This window comes from Mustela nivalis (assembly GCF_964662115.1).
Source record: "Mustela nivalis genome assembly, chromosome: 8".
Classification (NCBI taxonomy): domain Eukaryota; kingdom Metazoa; phylum Chordata; class Mammalia; order Carnivora; family Mustelidae; genus Mustela; species Mustela nivalis.
The window spans coordinates 128,399,119-128,412,296 of record NC_139027.1 but is presented as its reverse complement, the minus strand read 5'-3'; the positions used below and the strand labels follow the sequence as shown (position 1 = coordinate 128,412,296).

The 13,178-nt window shown below is 42.2% G+C and overlaps 1 protein-coding gene and 1 long non-coding RNA gene across 3 annotated transcripts; one reads left to right on the top strand and one right to left on the bottom strand.

Moving 5' to 3' along the window:
- LOC309871542 lies at nucleotides 1–9,270 on the top strand. The gene is made up of 2 exons (XR_014315341.1): nucleotides 1–4,850; nucleotides 5,061–9,270. It is a non-coding gene; the product is annotated as an uncharacterized lncRNA (long non-coding RNA).
- On the bottom strand, nucleotides 6,934–12,880 carry SRSF6 (serine and arginine rich splicing factor 6). 2 transcript variants are annotated; one of them, XR_014315330.1, is made up of 7 exons: nucleotides 12,612–12,880; nucleotides 12,239–12,387; nucleotides 11,252–11,519; nucleotides 10,781–10,905; nucleotides 10,427–10,635; nucleotides 9,978–10,061; nucleotides 6,934–9,882 (listed from the first exon to the last, which is right to left on the bottom strand). XR_014315330.1 is itself a non-coding variant. In XM_082744673.1 (6 exons), the coding sequence occupies exons 1-6, from the start codon at nucleotides 12,716–12,718 to the stop codon at nucleotides 9,522–9,524; spliced, it is 1,035 nt and encodes a 344-aa protein (XP_082600799.1). In that variant the 5' UTR covers nucleotides 12,719–12,745; the 3' UTR covers nucleotides 6,934–9,521. The 2 variants fall into 2 exon arrangements, 1 of the variants encoding a protein (XP_082600799.1); XM_082744673.1 differs by lacking the exon at nucleotides 11,252–11,519 and having other exon boundaries at nucleotides 12,612–12,745.
- Between the last annotated feature and the right edge of the window lie 298 nt (nucleotides 12,881–13,178).

Sequence of the window (13,178 nt, the reverse complement as noted above, 5' to 3'; positions counted from 1 at the left end):
TGGGTGGGTATGTCCCTCAGAAAAGCTTATCTACTGAGAGCTAAGAATAAAGTTCCTTGGTGTACTTGTTAACTCAAGAGAGCTTTTCCTGGCTTTGGATTGCAAATGAAAAAAGCAAACTTCATCAAGTGCGTGCGATGTTTTATACTTTATTGAAATAGGAAATATTTACTTTTTTCTGTTAGGGTCAGGACAGGAAACATGGCATACACTCTAAGTAAATTTGAAGAAAATTTAATAAAGGGTCTGTTTTTAAAGGTATACGTCAGTTGCTGGAAATTCACAACTGTTAGCAAAAGATCACTGGGGCTAGGAAAATGGGACAGTGGTTATCAGGACTTGTAAAAAGAGGGCTGTATGTAGAAGACAGTATGTCCTTCCGATGAGGGCCACCAACCTAAACTCCAACCACTTCCAACCTAAACTCTACAGGGAGGGAGCTGTTGGAAGTACTCCAATCTTAAAAAAAAGAAAAAAAAAAAAGTCAAGTATCTCTTTAGGCAAAATGAAATAACCCCCTAAGTTTTCCCTTTTCATTCGTCTGCAGGTTGGTGGATTTAGGCTGGGCTGTTGTTTCAAGCTATAGGTGGCTGAGGCTAACTGACAGCTTGGCCCCACCGGTCTCATCTCTTACCAGCAGGCTTACAAAGGGTGTAACTGTCATGGTGATGACTGAGATGCCAAAGACCAAGCCCATTTGTACAAGTGCTGCTTAAGCCTTTCCTTGTGCTGCAGTAACTACAACTTTGGTGGCTTAAAAGAAAAATGTGTTACCTTAGAGTTGTAGAGATCAGAAGTCCAAAATAAGTTGAAGGGCCTGTTTAGCCTGGAGAGGACCTTCAGAGTCAAGCTGTGGGTAGGCCTGTACTCCGTCCAGAGGCTGTAGACAATTTAGTTTTCTTGCCTAGTGGTCCCTTCCATCTTCAAGGCCGGTAGTGTAGCATCTTCAAATCTCTCATTTTGCTTGTTTTCACATCAACCTTTTCTGATCTTTTTACTTTCAACCTTCCTATTGTAATTACACTGGACCCACTTGGATAATCAAGGATAATCTTCTCATTTCCAGACTTTAATCACATTTACGAAGTTCCTTTTTTCACGTAAGGTAACATAGTGATAGGTTTACAGGATTAGAAGGCAGGCATCTTTGGGGAAGAGAAGGGTAACATCTGGTCTATTTAACATGTTATGCCTGCCAAAAATCCACTGGCCAAAATCAAGGGACAGGTGGTATTCTGCTCATAAAGCAGGGGGCGGGGGGGGGGGGAGATTTATAGAAATATATGTAGATCTATGAACAAATCTGGCAAGGCTCTTACAAGTGTTTACTGAGTTTGGACCATTATGACTCAGGATATTACACCAATCAGCTTACTACAATCACAGCCACAGTTATCGATGCTGGGTCTGCAGAGGTATGTCATCTATAACAAAGGTGAACGAAAGCTGTAACTTTAAGATTTTACTCATTCCAATTACAATGCTGTTGTGTACTCTACAACCACACTGAAATTCATGCTCTGAATTTCCTTCTCCCCCTATTCCTGTTACCCAGAGCAGGAGAACACAGTATTTGCTTAAACACTCTGAAGGAGCAGAAGATATTTTTGTTTGTTTGTTTTTTAAAGATTTTATTTATTCATTTGACAGAGATCACAAGTAGGAGAGATAATACAGGCAGAGAGAGAGAGGAGGAAGCAGGCTCCCTGCTAAGCAGAGAGCCCAATGTGGGACTCGATCCCAGGACCCTGGGATCATGACCTGAGCTGAAAGCAGAGGCTTTAACCCACTGAGCCACCCAGGTGCCCTGTGGAAGATATTCTGTAGGGATATTAAAAAGTTTCCTCACTCCTTTGCCAGAACTGACCCAGAATTAAGCTAACGGCAAGGTGTCCACATACTACGTGCTCGTTCTGAGCAGTTTATTCATGATTTTAAAATTGGTATTCATTCATTTGAGAGTTAGAGCACGTGTGCACACATGCACAAGCCGGTGGCGGGTGGGGGGGGGACAGAAGCAAAAATAAACTCTCCATGCCAGGACCCCAGGATCAGGATCCAAGCTGCAAGCAGACACTTAACCAACTGAGCCACCCAGGCACCCCTGCTCTGAGTAGGTTAAAGCAAATCTGGAGTGCTGTCTCTAACTAGCAGGCCCCGCTCTGTAAGAGGGACCTGACCACCCAGAATACAAGGAGACAACAGAGATGGTTAGGGGCTTTAAAACTGCCACACTGAGACAGCTGAGGGGATGTTTAGCCTGCAGGAGAGGACCTTCACAAGAGCAGAGATCCAGTAAGAAGCAATTAACACCCAAGGGCCCAAGTTGTGCTTGCTAAATACCGTTTCCAAATAAAGATAACCTGGGTTCATTAGAGAAATGGCTGCTTCCACATCTGGGACTAGAAAGTTTAGAAATCCCACCATATTAGAAAGCAAGGAAACTGGTAAGATTACTAGGGCTGCTTTGAACTCAGGAGGCAACCTGAGTTGACTTCCACTGACTAAAGATAGAAAAAGGCCACACCAGTAAGGAGAACTGCCATGGATTGAAAAAAAGCTCTTTAAAATCATGAATTCATGGTTTAATGAGCCTAGGCAAAGATCATCAATGCCTCCCAACAACAAGAGATATCCAAGTAGTTTTGGGAAGGAAAAAACCCCCCACCAGAATCTGACAAAGCCTCTAGAATAATGGATCTCCAACTTGAGCATGGACCAGAATCATTTGGAAGGCTTATTATAACACCACTATGGCTGGGCTACAATTTAGTTTCTGATTCAGTGATCTAGGGTGGGGCTTGAGAAAATGCATTTTAAACAAATTCCTAGAGGATGCTGCGATATTACTGGTCCAAGCACACTTTGAGAACCACTGTTCTTAGGTCCAGAACATGCTAGATGATACCATGAGAATGCAGTCAGCAAAATCAAGACTTAGAAACTACTCAACAGTGACCATGAACAAATATACTACAAAGAAGAAACTGAGGTGACTTAAGATGTTTTTTAGAGGTATACAGTGAACTACCCTCAGCTGGAATGTCTAGGATTTCCTTCAAAATTACCTGGGGAGGAAGCAGACAGATCTATACTGTTAAAGCCGAGTAACTACCCAAGTTTCATCACTATTCTCTATTTGGTGTCTGCAATCTTCTAAAATCAAAAGAACAGCAATATATTTAAATAGCACGCTCAAAGTTGTTTAGGATAGCTAGAAAGTAGTAGTGGTCAATTACTCTCATACTTGGGCACCATATTCAGCAACTCTGCTTTGCCTACCTTCTCCTCCATTGGCTAGAAATGTAAAGTTTGACTATTTACAGAATGTTTTAGTAAGAGCAGCTAATTTTTAAGGATCTGCCAAGAGTGCTTAGGTAACAGCATTTACCCCCACAACACTAGAGGGCACTATTTTCTATGTGAGGTCGCAGCTTATTTTCCAGTTCATCTTTGCCATCTCTCATCTATTTAAAGTGGCCTTCTGCTCCTTTTTGGCCCTGGGCTAGAATCACTCTCCTGCTTTCAGGGGTAATGGGGTATTATCTGCTGCCAATAAAGCTCTCCCTTCAGCAGCTCTTAAATTTGAAAATGACTGGCTCCCTCCTTAAAACCAAAAACTCCTTCTTTTAACTTTTTCTTTTTAAGGTTTTATTTATTTGACAGACAGAGATCACAAGTAGGCAGAGAGAGGAGGAAGCAGGCCCCCTGCGGAGCAGAGAGCCCAATGTGGGGCTTGATCCCAGGACCCCGAGATCATGACCCGAGCTGAAGGCAGAAGCTTTAACCCACTGAGCCACCCAGGCACCCTTTCTTTTAACTTTATAAGACTGTCTATTCACAGAAATAGTGACTTACAGGTTATTATTACAAAATGACTAGATATGGTGCACTGAGCACAGTCTCATTCTTGTGACATTCCTGCTAAAAATGCAATCACGAGTAAGTATCAGACAAACCCAAATTGAGGGAAAATTCTACAAAGTTAACTGTCCTCTACTCTTCAAAAATGACAATGTCAAGAGGACCTGGTCTAGATTAGAAGAGACCAAAGAACCAGGACAACAAAATGTGGCAAATGATCCTGACTAATGTAAAGATTAGCAGGCCACTAATGAAACAGAACTATGGACCGTGGAGTAGAAACTACTGATGTTATTTTTGGTACGCACTGTAGTTACATAGACAGTGTCCCATTACTAGGAAATAGTTTAGGGATACAACAGCAAGATGTCTCTACTTTCCTAGGAATCAGGAGGAAAAAAACCAAAAAACCCATGTAAATGAAACAAAGTATAATTAATGAATTTGAAAAGGGCAGTTTTTCGTAGAGTTTTCCTATTTACCAGAATAATTCTGCTTGAAAGCATGTGCATTCTGTACTTTCTGAGCCTTCCTCAATCTAATTTCTTAAGTGCTTTTCACTAGGAATTATCTGACACACATTTTTTTCTAATGCTTCAAGGCTGTTAGGAACTGAACTAGGCTTTAAATCCTACCTCTGCTTATAAATCGTAATTCTAGGACTTCCTTAGAAATGATACTGATAATAGGTATAAATAGATGGATGTTAACAGTAAAAATTTAATTACAAGTAGTTTCCTAGTGTTTGAGCTCCAATACTTATGTTACTTGTCTTTGTAAAATTCCAGTGACCTATGATAAACTACCTGGGGACTATCAATTTTTCTAGATTTGCATTTCCAGAAGGATACACAAAAAACTAGCAATCCTGGCTTCCTCCAAAGGGTCAAAGGTGGAATTTGCTGGTATTAACTCTTATGCTTCTCTTCCAACTTCTGAAGGAACCACAATTCCTTCCTACTCAAGTATAAAAACTTAATCACTAGGCGCCTGGGTGGCTCAGTGGGTTAAGCCGCTGCCTTCGGCTCAGGTCATGATCTCAGAGTCCTGGGATCAAGTCCTGCATCGGGCTCTCTGCTCAGCAGAGAGCCTGCTTCCCTCTCTCTCTCTCTGCCTGCCTCTCCATCTACTTGTGATTTCTCTCTGTCAAATAAATTAATAAAATCTTAAAAAAAAAAAAAACACTTAATCACTAGGGCAGCTGCATGGCTCAATGGGTTAAGCATCTGACTCTTCATTTCTACTTAGTCACAATCTCAGGCTCCTGGGACAGAGCCCCCAGTCAGGCTCTTGAGCTCAGTGGGGAGTCTGTCTGGGGATTTCCTCTCTTCCACTCGTGTGCTCTCTCTACAATAAAAAAGTAAATCTAAAAAAAAAAGTTAACCATTTATTAAGTACTACACTGTGGGCCCATCTGTGGGCTGCTGTTACACAGCCAAGACAATCTAAACAAGCTATTGAGGACCTACATCAATTACATAATCCCATCAGCTCATCCCTTCAGCACACAGAAGCATACATGGTATTAAACATACATATATACAACTTATTCCGGAAGTGGTACTGCTTTAAAAAGTTCAAACTTTAATGTTCGTAAATTTACCAGGTACTAAACTATGTTAAAACTCTCTATATTCTCATTCTTTGATATTTAATGTTAAAAGTATAATATTTTTCATTCCTGCCACATAAGCCAAGGGATTACTTCAATAAAACAATGTTGGTACTGAAAAAGTATGTTTATACATTCAGGAATATACTTGTCAGTCATTTAAAATAGCAGATCTCTAAGTAAAAACAAGTTGTAGGATACCACTCATGGTAAGAACAGCTTGTTGGAACAGATTTTAGGACCAAAATCTAGGCACAGACATATTGTTAATAGCAGCTACCTTAGACAAAGGGCTCTAAGGAAAGACACTTTATGTTCCTAAGTACGTATACTTTTGTAATTAAAATTAAGTCAAAATTTAAGAACATTTGGGGCGCCTGGGTGGCTCAGGGGGTTAAGCCTCTTTGGCTCAAGTCATGATCTCAGGGTCCTGGGATGGAGCCCACATCTGGCTCTTCTGCTCAGCAGGGAGCCTGCTTCCGAACACTCCCCCCCAGCTCTCTGCCTACTTGTGATCTGTCAAATAAATAAATAAAATCTTAAAACAAAACAAAACCCTTAAAATCATTCAAGTGCCACAGGACTGAAATTGAATAGTGACAAAACACTTTCTGAACACAAGGTAATTAACAATGTGAAGTTTCCTAAAAGTAAACTGCCAAAGTTTAGAGTGCTCCAAGTCCTAAATGAAGGAAATTAGATTAAGGACTTTGGAAAAGGTGATTAAAAGCTTCCTAGTTTTCCTGAGAAATAATTATTATGGAAAATGTTCAACCACTACAAGGTAACAAGTAAATTTCATGTGAAAATAAGGCAAGACAATATAGAAAAGGTTTCGTATGCTTAATTCTTCACAGTAGCAGATAGTACTCAGTATGGTACTAAACACTTCCCTCTTACTAACCTTATTTATTATTTTTAAAGATTTTTATTTGACAGTGCGAGCAAGCACATAAGCAGGGGGAATGGCAGGCAGTGGGAGAAAGCAGACTGTTGAGCAGAGAATGCTACATGGGGCTCAATGCCACGCCTCTGGGATCTCGAGCTGAGTGGAAAGTAGACCCTTTAACTGAGTCGCCCAGGCATTCCTAACCTTTGTTTTTAAAGATTTTAAAGCAATCTCTATACCCAACATGGGGCTCAAACCTACAACCTTGAGATCGAGTCACATGCTCCACCAAGCCAGCCAGACACCCTAGATATTAACCTATCTTCACAACTCATGACTTATGCTTACCATTTCACCCATAACATTCAAGATTGACTGGTAAAGACCTTCCCCCAAGATAAGCCATACATTATGTTGATTCTAAACGCAGGTCTCTGGGGGACTGAAAACAAGGCCCTTTTCTCCTACTCAAGTCAGGAATGGCTTGCCAATGGCCAACTCTAGTTCAAAAAACCATGTGCCAAATGTTTGGCACTAAGTGGGAATACAAATAAATTCAAAACGAGCCTTTCCCTCAGTAAGCATTTTATTGAGATAAAGCATAAAGTGGGTTAACAAAGTAGGAAAAAGAAGATACCAAGATGAAGGTAGTAACAACACAGGACTGGAACGTAATCACAGGAACTGGTAGGACTCAAACTGGCCTTAAAGGCACTATGGCGTATCAAACAACATTATCAGGTAAAAGAAAGGGGAATCCTCATGTTGCTCATTTCTGTTTTTGCTGTTTAAATTCTCTATCCAGCCACAGATGTACACATGGCATGTTGTAGACTCTCAGATTCTACTTATAAGTTAGCAAGGAACTAAACATTTCAGTTAACTCTGCTCTTAAGTGGGTCAGTGTTCCGGGGCTTCAGCATATCCAATGATGTATAGGTCCACAGGTATGGACTAGGACTAGGTTTTCACTAAGTTGGTCTTTACTAGTACCAGAAACTTATGGGTATAGGCATTTACCTTCCAATTACCCACTTTGGGGGCAGCTAACAACGTACACAAAACCTATTACCATGTGATGTTACACTAAAACAAGAAAGCCCAGTTGAAGGATGACTTTACAAAGTCAAATTTCACATTTTGATATTCCCTCCCCTTCCTTTTTAAAAGGCTGTGGTTTTAAAAGCTTTTGTTTTTTCCCTGAAAACAAGAGACCTTTGGTCAAAGCCAATTCTTAAACCAAATTTTGAAAGGCAGCTGGAGATGTGCCTCTTCATGTAAGAGTTGTAATTTCTGTTCTTTCAAGTAGGCAAAATAATGAACTACGACTGCAGACACCAGTGTCTTCTCTGAAATCCTGAAGTTTATACTGGAAAAAAAAACCCATTTCATATGAATATCTAAATTTTAGGAAGTAAGAACGTAAAGAAAATAAGGTTATGGAAGAAGCATCAATCTTTTGGGGCACTATATTCCTAAGAGTAGGTTCTAAGATTTTGTAACAGGAAGCCCAGAAATTTCTCAATAACAAGTCTTTTTACTCATTATCAAGTACTCCCAGCTACTCTGATTCTGATGCCTAAAATCTTTGACTCCTTTTTTTATTTTTAAAGTACCTCATTTTATCAGGTATGCCTTCTGGATTATATGAACCTATAAACCAACTCTAGATTATCATGCTTTCTAGTCATACTTGCGCCATGAGCACCGTACCATCATGCCCTATTTATATAGTACAACCCAGCCCTTGATACCTACAGTGACAGCTCCTGAAAGATAGAAAAGCTGAGTCAAATAACCTACATCTCAGTTCCAAACCAAGGTTAATGAGTGCTTTAATTTCATTGAAAAGTACCTGAACAAAAAGATCTAAGGTCATTCATTTCTCAAACTGCAATTTCAACTAATTAGGTCTACAAATACAGGAACTGGTTACCCAGTACCTCCTAGAAATTTGCAGTATAATTTGGCTTCCATAGCATATTACACTTCATAATAAAGTACAGAAAGGTTAGGGTTTATCTATGTAAATCCTTTTCAAATCAACCATTATGTCCTAAAGTTACAGGGATGATCTAACCCATTATTACATAACCTCATCAACTCTAAGGAGGACTGACTGTTGGGTAGAATTTTACTTTAATAAGCAACTGATTTTACCAAGCAACCTGTTAAGTGCCTGTTAAATGTAATGATCTTCCAGCAGAAAATGCAGTATTTGCTTTTCTACTTTGAACAAGAATATACTAAATTTCCAATCAAAGAAAGGCTACTTCCATTTTTATGTAACAAACATTGAAAACCACAGAACCATACTCTAACAAAACACTAATTACACTGACCACTTCCAGAAAATAGAATTACTAGGCTAAATGGGATCCCAAGTGTTAAGAACTACTTCTTCCAAGAGTTTGAGCAAACTTAAGTTTAAAAAGTTTCATTATTTAAAACCTACTAATTTAGGCAAAATCATGTAACTGACTACAAAATACCTTTTATTTTTAACTTAACTCAAAGGGGCAGATAGACTTTGGCAAATTTGATTAACAGCACAAATGTTATCCAAATGGAGTAATTTATTGCTGGTCTGAGACTTGCCTTCTTTTACACTTATGTAGAATTTACAGTTTCACAAAGAACAAATTATCAATATTTAAAGGAACTTAAGTGACCTATTCAGTAAGGCAATCAACTTGGTAGCAAATGTTTATTGAAATCTTACATAACTCAAGCTTTATAAAAAGCCAACATAATTGAAAATCGGGATCTCCCTCTAAAGCCTTAGGTATTCAAAGCTTGAAACGGTTAATTTAAAAGCAAACAAAACAACAAAATCCCTGCAGCAGATCCTGCTGAAATACTTAAAAAAAATCTAAATGAGCTTAATCTTTACAAAAGTTATTTTAGCTCAAAAGCTATAAAATCAAAGTTATCTTAATTCTACAAAGAAGGGAGAGCGTCTTTGACTTCATGCCACCATTTCTTTAGAACCTCATTTTTTTTTTCATCAAATTTGGCCACAAATTAAATTTCTGTGTGCCCCATTTTCAGGAGATTCCTCTTGCAGAAGAGGCCAAGTACAAACATGGAAGAGTAACTGCCTAAGCAAGTAGGAAAGTGTTCCATAATAGTGTGCAAAGAATATAGAGTTCTAGGTTAATCTCTGGAACTCGATCTGGACCGTGATCTTGACTTTGAATGAGATCTAGAGCGGGATCTTGAGGCTCTTTTTGGTGGAGGGGACACGGATCGTGCCTTTGAGGGTGGGGCAGGTAGGGGTGAATTGGAACGAGACTGGCTTCTTGATCTAGATTTTGACTTTATATCACCTTTTCCATTTTCTTTGGGGGAACGAGATCGAGAACGAGACCTGCTTCGAGATTTCTCATACTCCTTAGATCTGCTTCGAGAGCGCGAACGGGAGCCCCGATCAGACTTGGGCTTTGATTTGCTTTTTGATCTAGATTTCCTGCCTTTTGATCGAGAACGTGATCGACCTTTGCTCCGAGACCTGGATCTGGACAAGAAGAGTCGATTTTTTTTTTCAGTACCTTGCCAGAACACACAAGCACAGTAACAATCAGAAAAAAAACTAAACAGCTTATTATTTACCGGGAGCGGCTTTTTGAGATACTTCGAGATCTACTGCGGCTGCTCCTGCGACTCCTACTTCGTGACCTTCTTCTAGACCGTGATCTATAACCAGAAACACAATAAAAATCTTTTTATTTTATTTTATTTTTTATAAACATATATTTTTATCCCCAGGGGTACAGGTCTGTGAATCACCAGGTTTACACACCACAATAAAAATCTTAATACATCTCAAAACGAACTTTTGGGTCATTTACAAAAAATAATACGCAAACAAAACGTAATCGTTTACTACAAATTAAATCCGCCTGAAAGCACCCTGGAAAAGAACCCAATAATGCACAATAAAAAGGACACCAAATACTGAACTTGTTTCAATTAAGTTCCAATTCAAGTACTGCCATTTGATTTTCCTCTACTCTTGGCAAGTATTGTTTCCTCTCCTTTCCCCTCTTTCAACAAATTACCTTGATCTGCTTCCAGAGTAAGAACGCCTATGGCTCGTTCGTGGTTTATCCTCAATGAGCCTAATATTCCTGCCATTTATTTCTGTACCATCCAGTTTATCCAGAGCACGCTTCATGTCAGAGTAGGAACGGAACTCAATCACGCCTTCATTTGTGCGTTCTTTGTGAGCATCCGCATAGGTTACTTCACCTGCTTGTCTCATGAAATCCTAAGAAAGCAACAAGACTGGTCAAACCTAGAAACGTAAAGAAAAAGATCTACATACCGTACTCCATTCTCAGAAGTAAAATGAAAGAAAAGCCTACCTTTTCAACATTAGTCATATTATTTTTATCTCAAATTATAACACATACCTTTAAATCTTGCCAACTGCAACGACTAGAAAGGTTTTCTACAATAAGCCTGAATTCTGTACGAACAGGTGGTCCGTATTTGTCTCTGCCAGAGGTTCTCCGACTGCTGTATCCACCTCCACCACCTTTATCACATGAAGAGAATAATTAGATGCTTTGTAATGATAGGGATGCATGTTTTCTTGAAAGTTAGTACAAACATATCAACTTTTATTTACTGGAGTAGGACTTTGCTATTATATTGCTAAACCTTCGATACAGTTGTGATTTGCCATAAATTAAATTAAGGGCAAGTCAAATAGACTAAATCCAACTAAACTTCTCCTACAATCTGTTAGAGAGTGACTGCTCCTTTATTCAATTTACCTCGCTAAGTTTTATTTTACAGAACATTGTAAAATATAAAACTTAACTGATTACATGCATTTCTACATTTTACAAAAATGTTTACTAGTTACACTAAGTACTTACATCACAGTGTGAGGTTTTTGGTGGTGGTTTGGCCACAAAACACGCAAGGTAACAGTCACCTAGTTCAGATTAACCAGTTTTGTCTAACCCTTGGAATCCTCACCATCACCCTGCGTCTAATGGCAAAAGGCTGCTGTCGTCATGGCTTCCGGTAAGGTCAGCCAAAGGGTCATAGGGCAAGGGTCACACAATGTATGGAAAAGCCAAGGCCAATCAGGAAAGGCAGTCATCTTAGCCTCAGTGGACACAGCCTCAGCCCCATTGGTCACTTTCAAATTGAAACATCAAGGACTTGTTAAAAAGTTTGAATTCAACATGCAACAATTTCAACATCAACATTTAACATAACCAAACCCCTCCCACCTCCTCCCAATAACATGCCCCAACTAGTTCGAATATAGCATGAAGCTCATTTAAGTCTACTTTGTGGTACTATACCACATTACTTCAAAACAGCATTTTCTTTGGCCCCCGCCAATTTAATTAAATCTAAGATCTAAACTTAACACCCTTCCCCTGACCCCGTCCCCACCCCCCACCGCCACCCAGCCTGCCCTCAAACTTCTACACTAACACATTCCCATTTCTAGCTAAAGCACTGTCAGGTAAGCAAGGGGAATATAACAAATACAGCCATCCCTCACTTCCAACGTGGGCAGAGCCCACGACAGTGCTGACAGGGGCCCAAACCACCCCCCTCCCAACTTAGCAAATAACCAAAAATAAGAAAATTTAACCCGCCCCCTCCCCAAACACCCCAACCCTGGCTAAGCAAAACCCACAACCCAGTCCCCGCGCTCCGGCGTCCCGTGGCTGCCCCGGGCAGGCGCGAAGGCAGCAAAGCCCGGGGACACTGTAATCAATGGACCCCTGCCACCGCGCCTGCCCGGGCTGGGAGGCCCCACCCCGCCCACCCTAAGCCTGCGCCCACCCTAAGCCCCGCCCCCAGGGTCCCAAGGACGCGGAGCGCGCGGGGGTGGGACTCACTGCGGCTTCCGTAGCTGTAGCCGTCGCGATCGCGGCGCGGACCCCGAGCGTGCTCCACGATCACGCGCTCGCCGCAGAGCTCTTTGCCGTTCAGCTCGTAAACGGCGTCGTCGGCGTCGCGGGAGTCCTCGAACTCCACGAAGCCGTACCTGGGGGCGGCGCGAGGGCCGGGAACCGGCAGGCGTCGTTAGGCCGAGGACGCGCACGCGCGCGCTCCCACTACCCGCGCGCGCTCCCGCGCCCCCGCGCCGCCGCCATCTTGGAGGCCCTGCCACGCGGCGCCGCGGCCTTGGCCCTCTTCCGTCCGGCAAAGCCCCGCCGCCGCCAGACCCGGGGCGTTGCGGGAGGACGCGGGCGCCCAGTCCCGACTCACCCATTTTTGAGGTCTATTTCGAGGAGGCGGCCATAGCCACTGAAAAAGCGCTGAATGTCCTTCTCCCGGACGTTGTAGCTAAGGCGTCCTATGTAGACGCGCGGCATGTCCGTGGCGGGCAGGGGCCCCGAAGGCTGGCTATCGAACAGCGGACCGCAAGTCAAAAGCCGCGGTGCGGGTGCGGGGACGGCGAGAGCCTGTACACGCGCCTCACACCGCAGCGGCGGCCGAGTCCAGCCACACAATGGTGCGCGCGCGCCAGGGTTACGCTATAAGGGCGGGCGGGCTGGGGGGCGGGGCCGGCGCGTGACGTCAGCGCGCAGCGCGTACCCTCCCGCGCTGGAGCCCTGGGCTAGGGGGTGACTGGCAGGTCCCCCGTCCGCGAGGTTTCTGTGAGGTGAGGTTCTGTTCGCTCACACTGTTTTCTGCACGCAGTGCACTGTAAGCGCAGTGTCCCGTTGTCGAGCCACAGACTTGTTTTCTAATTTGTACTTTCTACAAAACTTCCTCTCGGTGACTCTCCCGGGACAGTCGCTCGGGAGGCCGGCCGGGATGATTCCGGTTTTT

Excerpts from the sequence above, each read along its gene's own strand:
- SRSF6 (XM_082744673.1), bottom strand. The coding sequence starts at position 12,718 with ATGCCGCGCGTCTACATAGGACGCCTTAGCTACAACGTCCGGGAGAAG. Across the intron at positions 12,388-12,611 it reads GAAATAGACCTCAAAAATGG|GTACGGCTTCGTGGAGTTCG; the intron begins GTGAGTCGGGAC and ends CGCCGCCCCCAG. Across the intron at positions 9,883-9,977 it reads ATCTCAAAAAGCCGCTCCCG|ATCCAGGTCTCGGAGCAAAG; the intron begins GTAAATAATAAG and ends CTTCTTGTCCAG.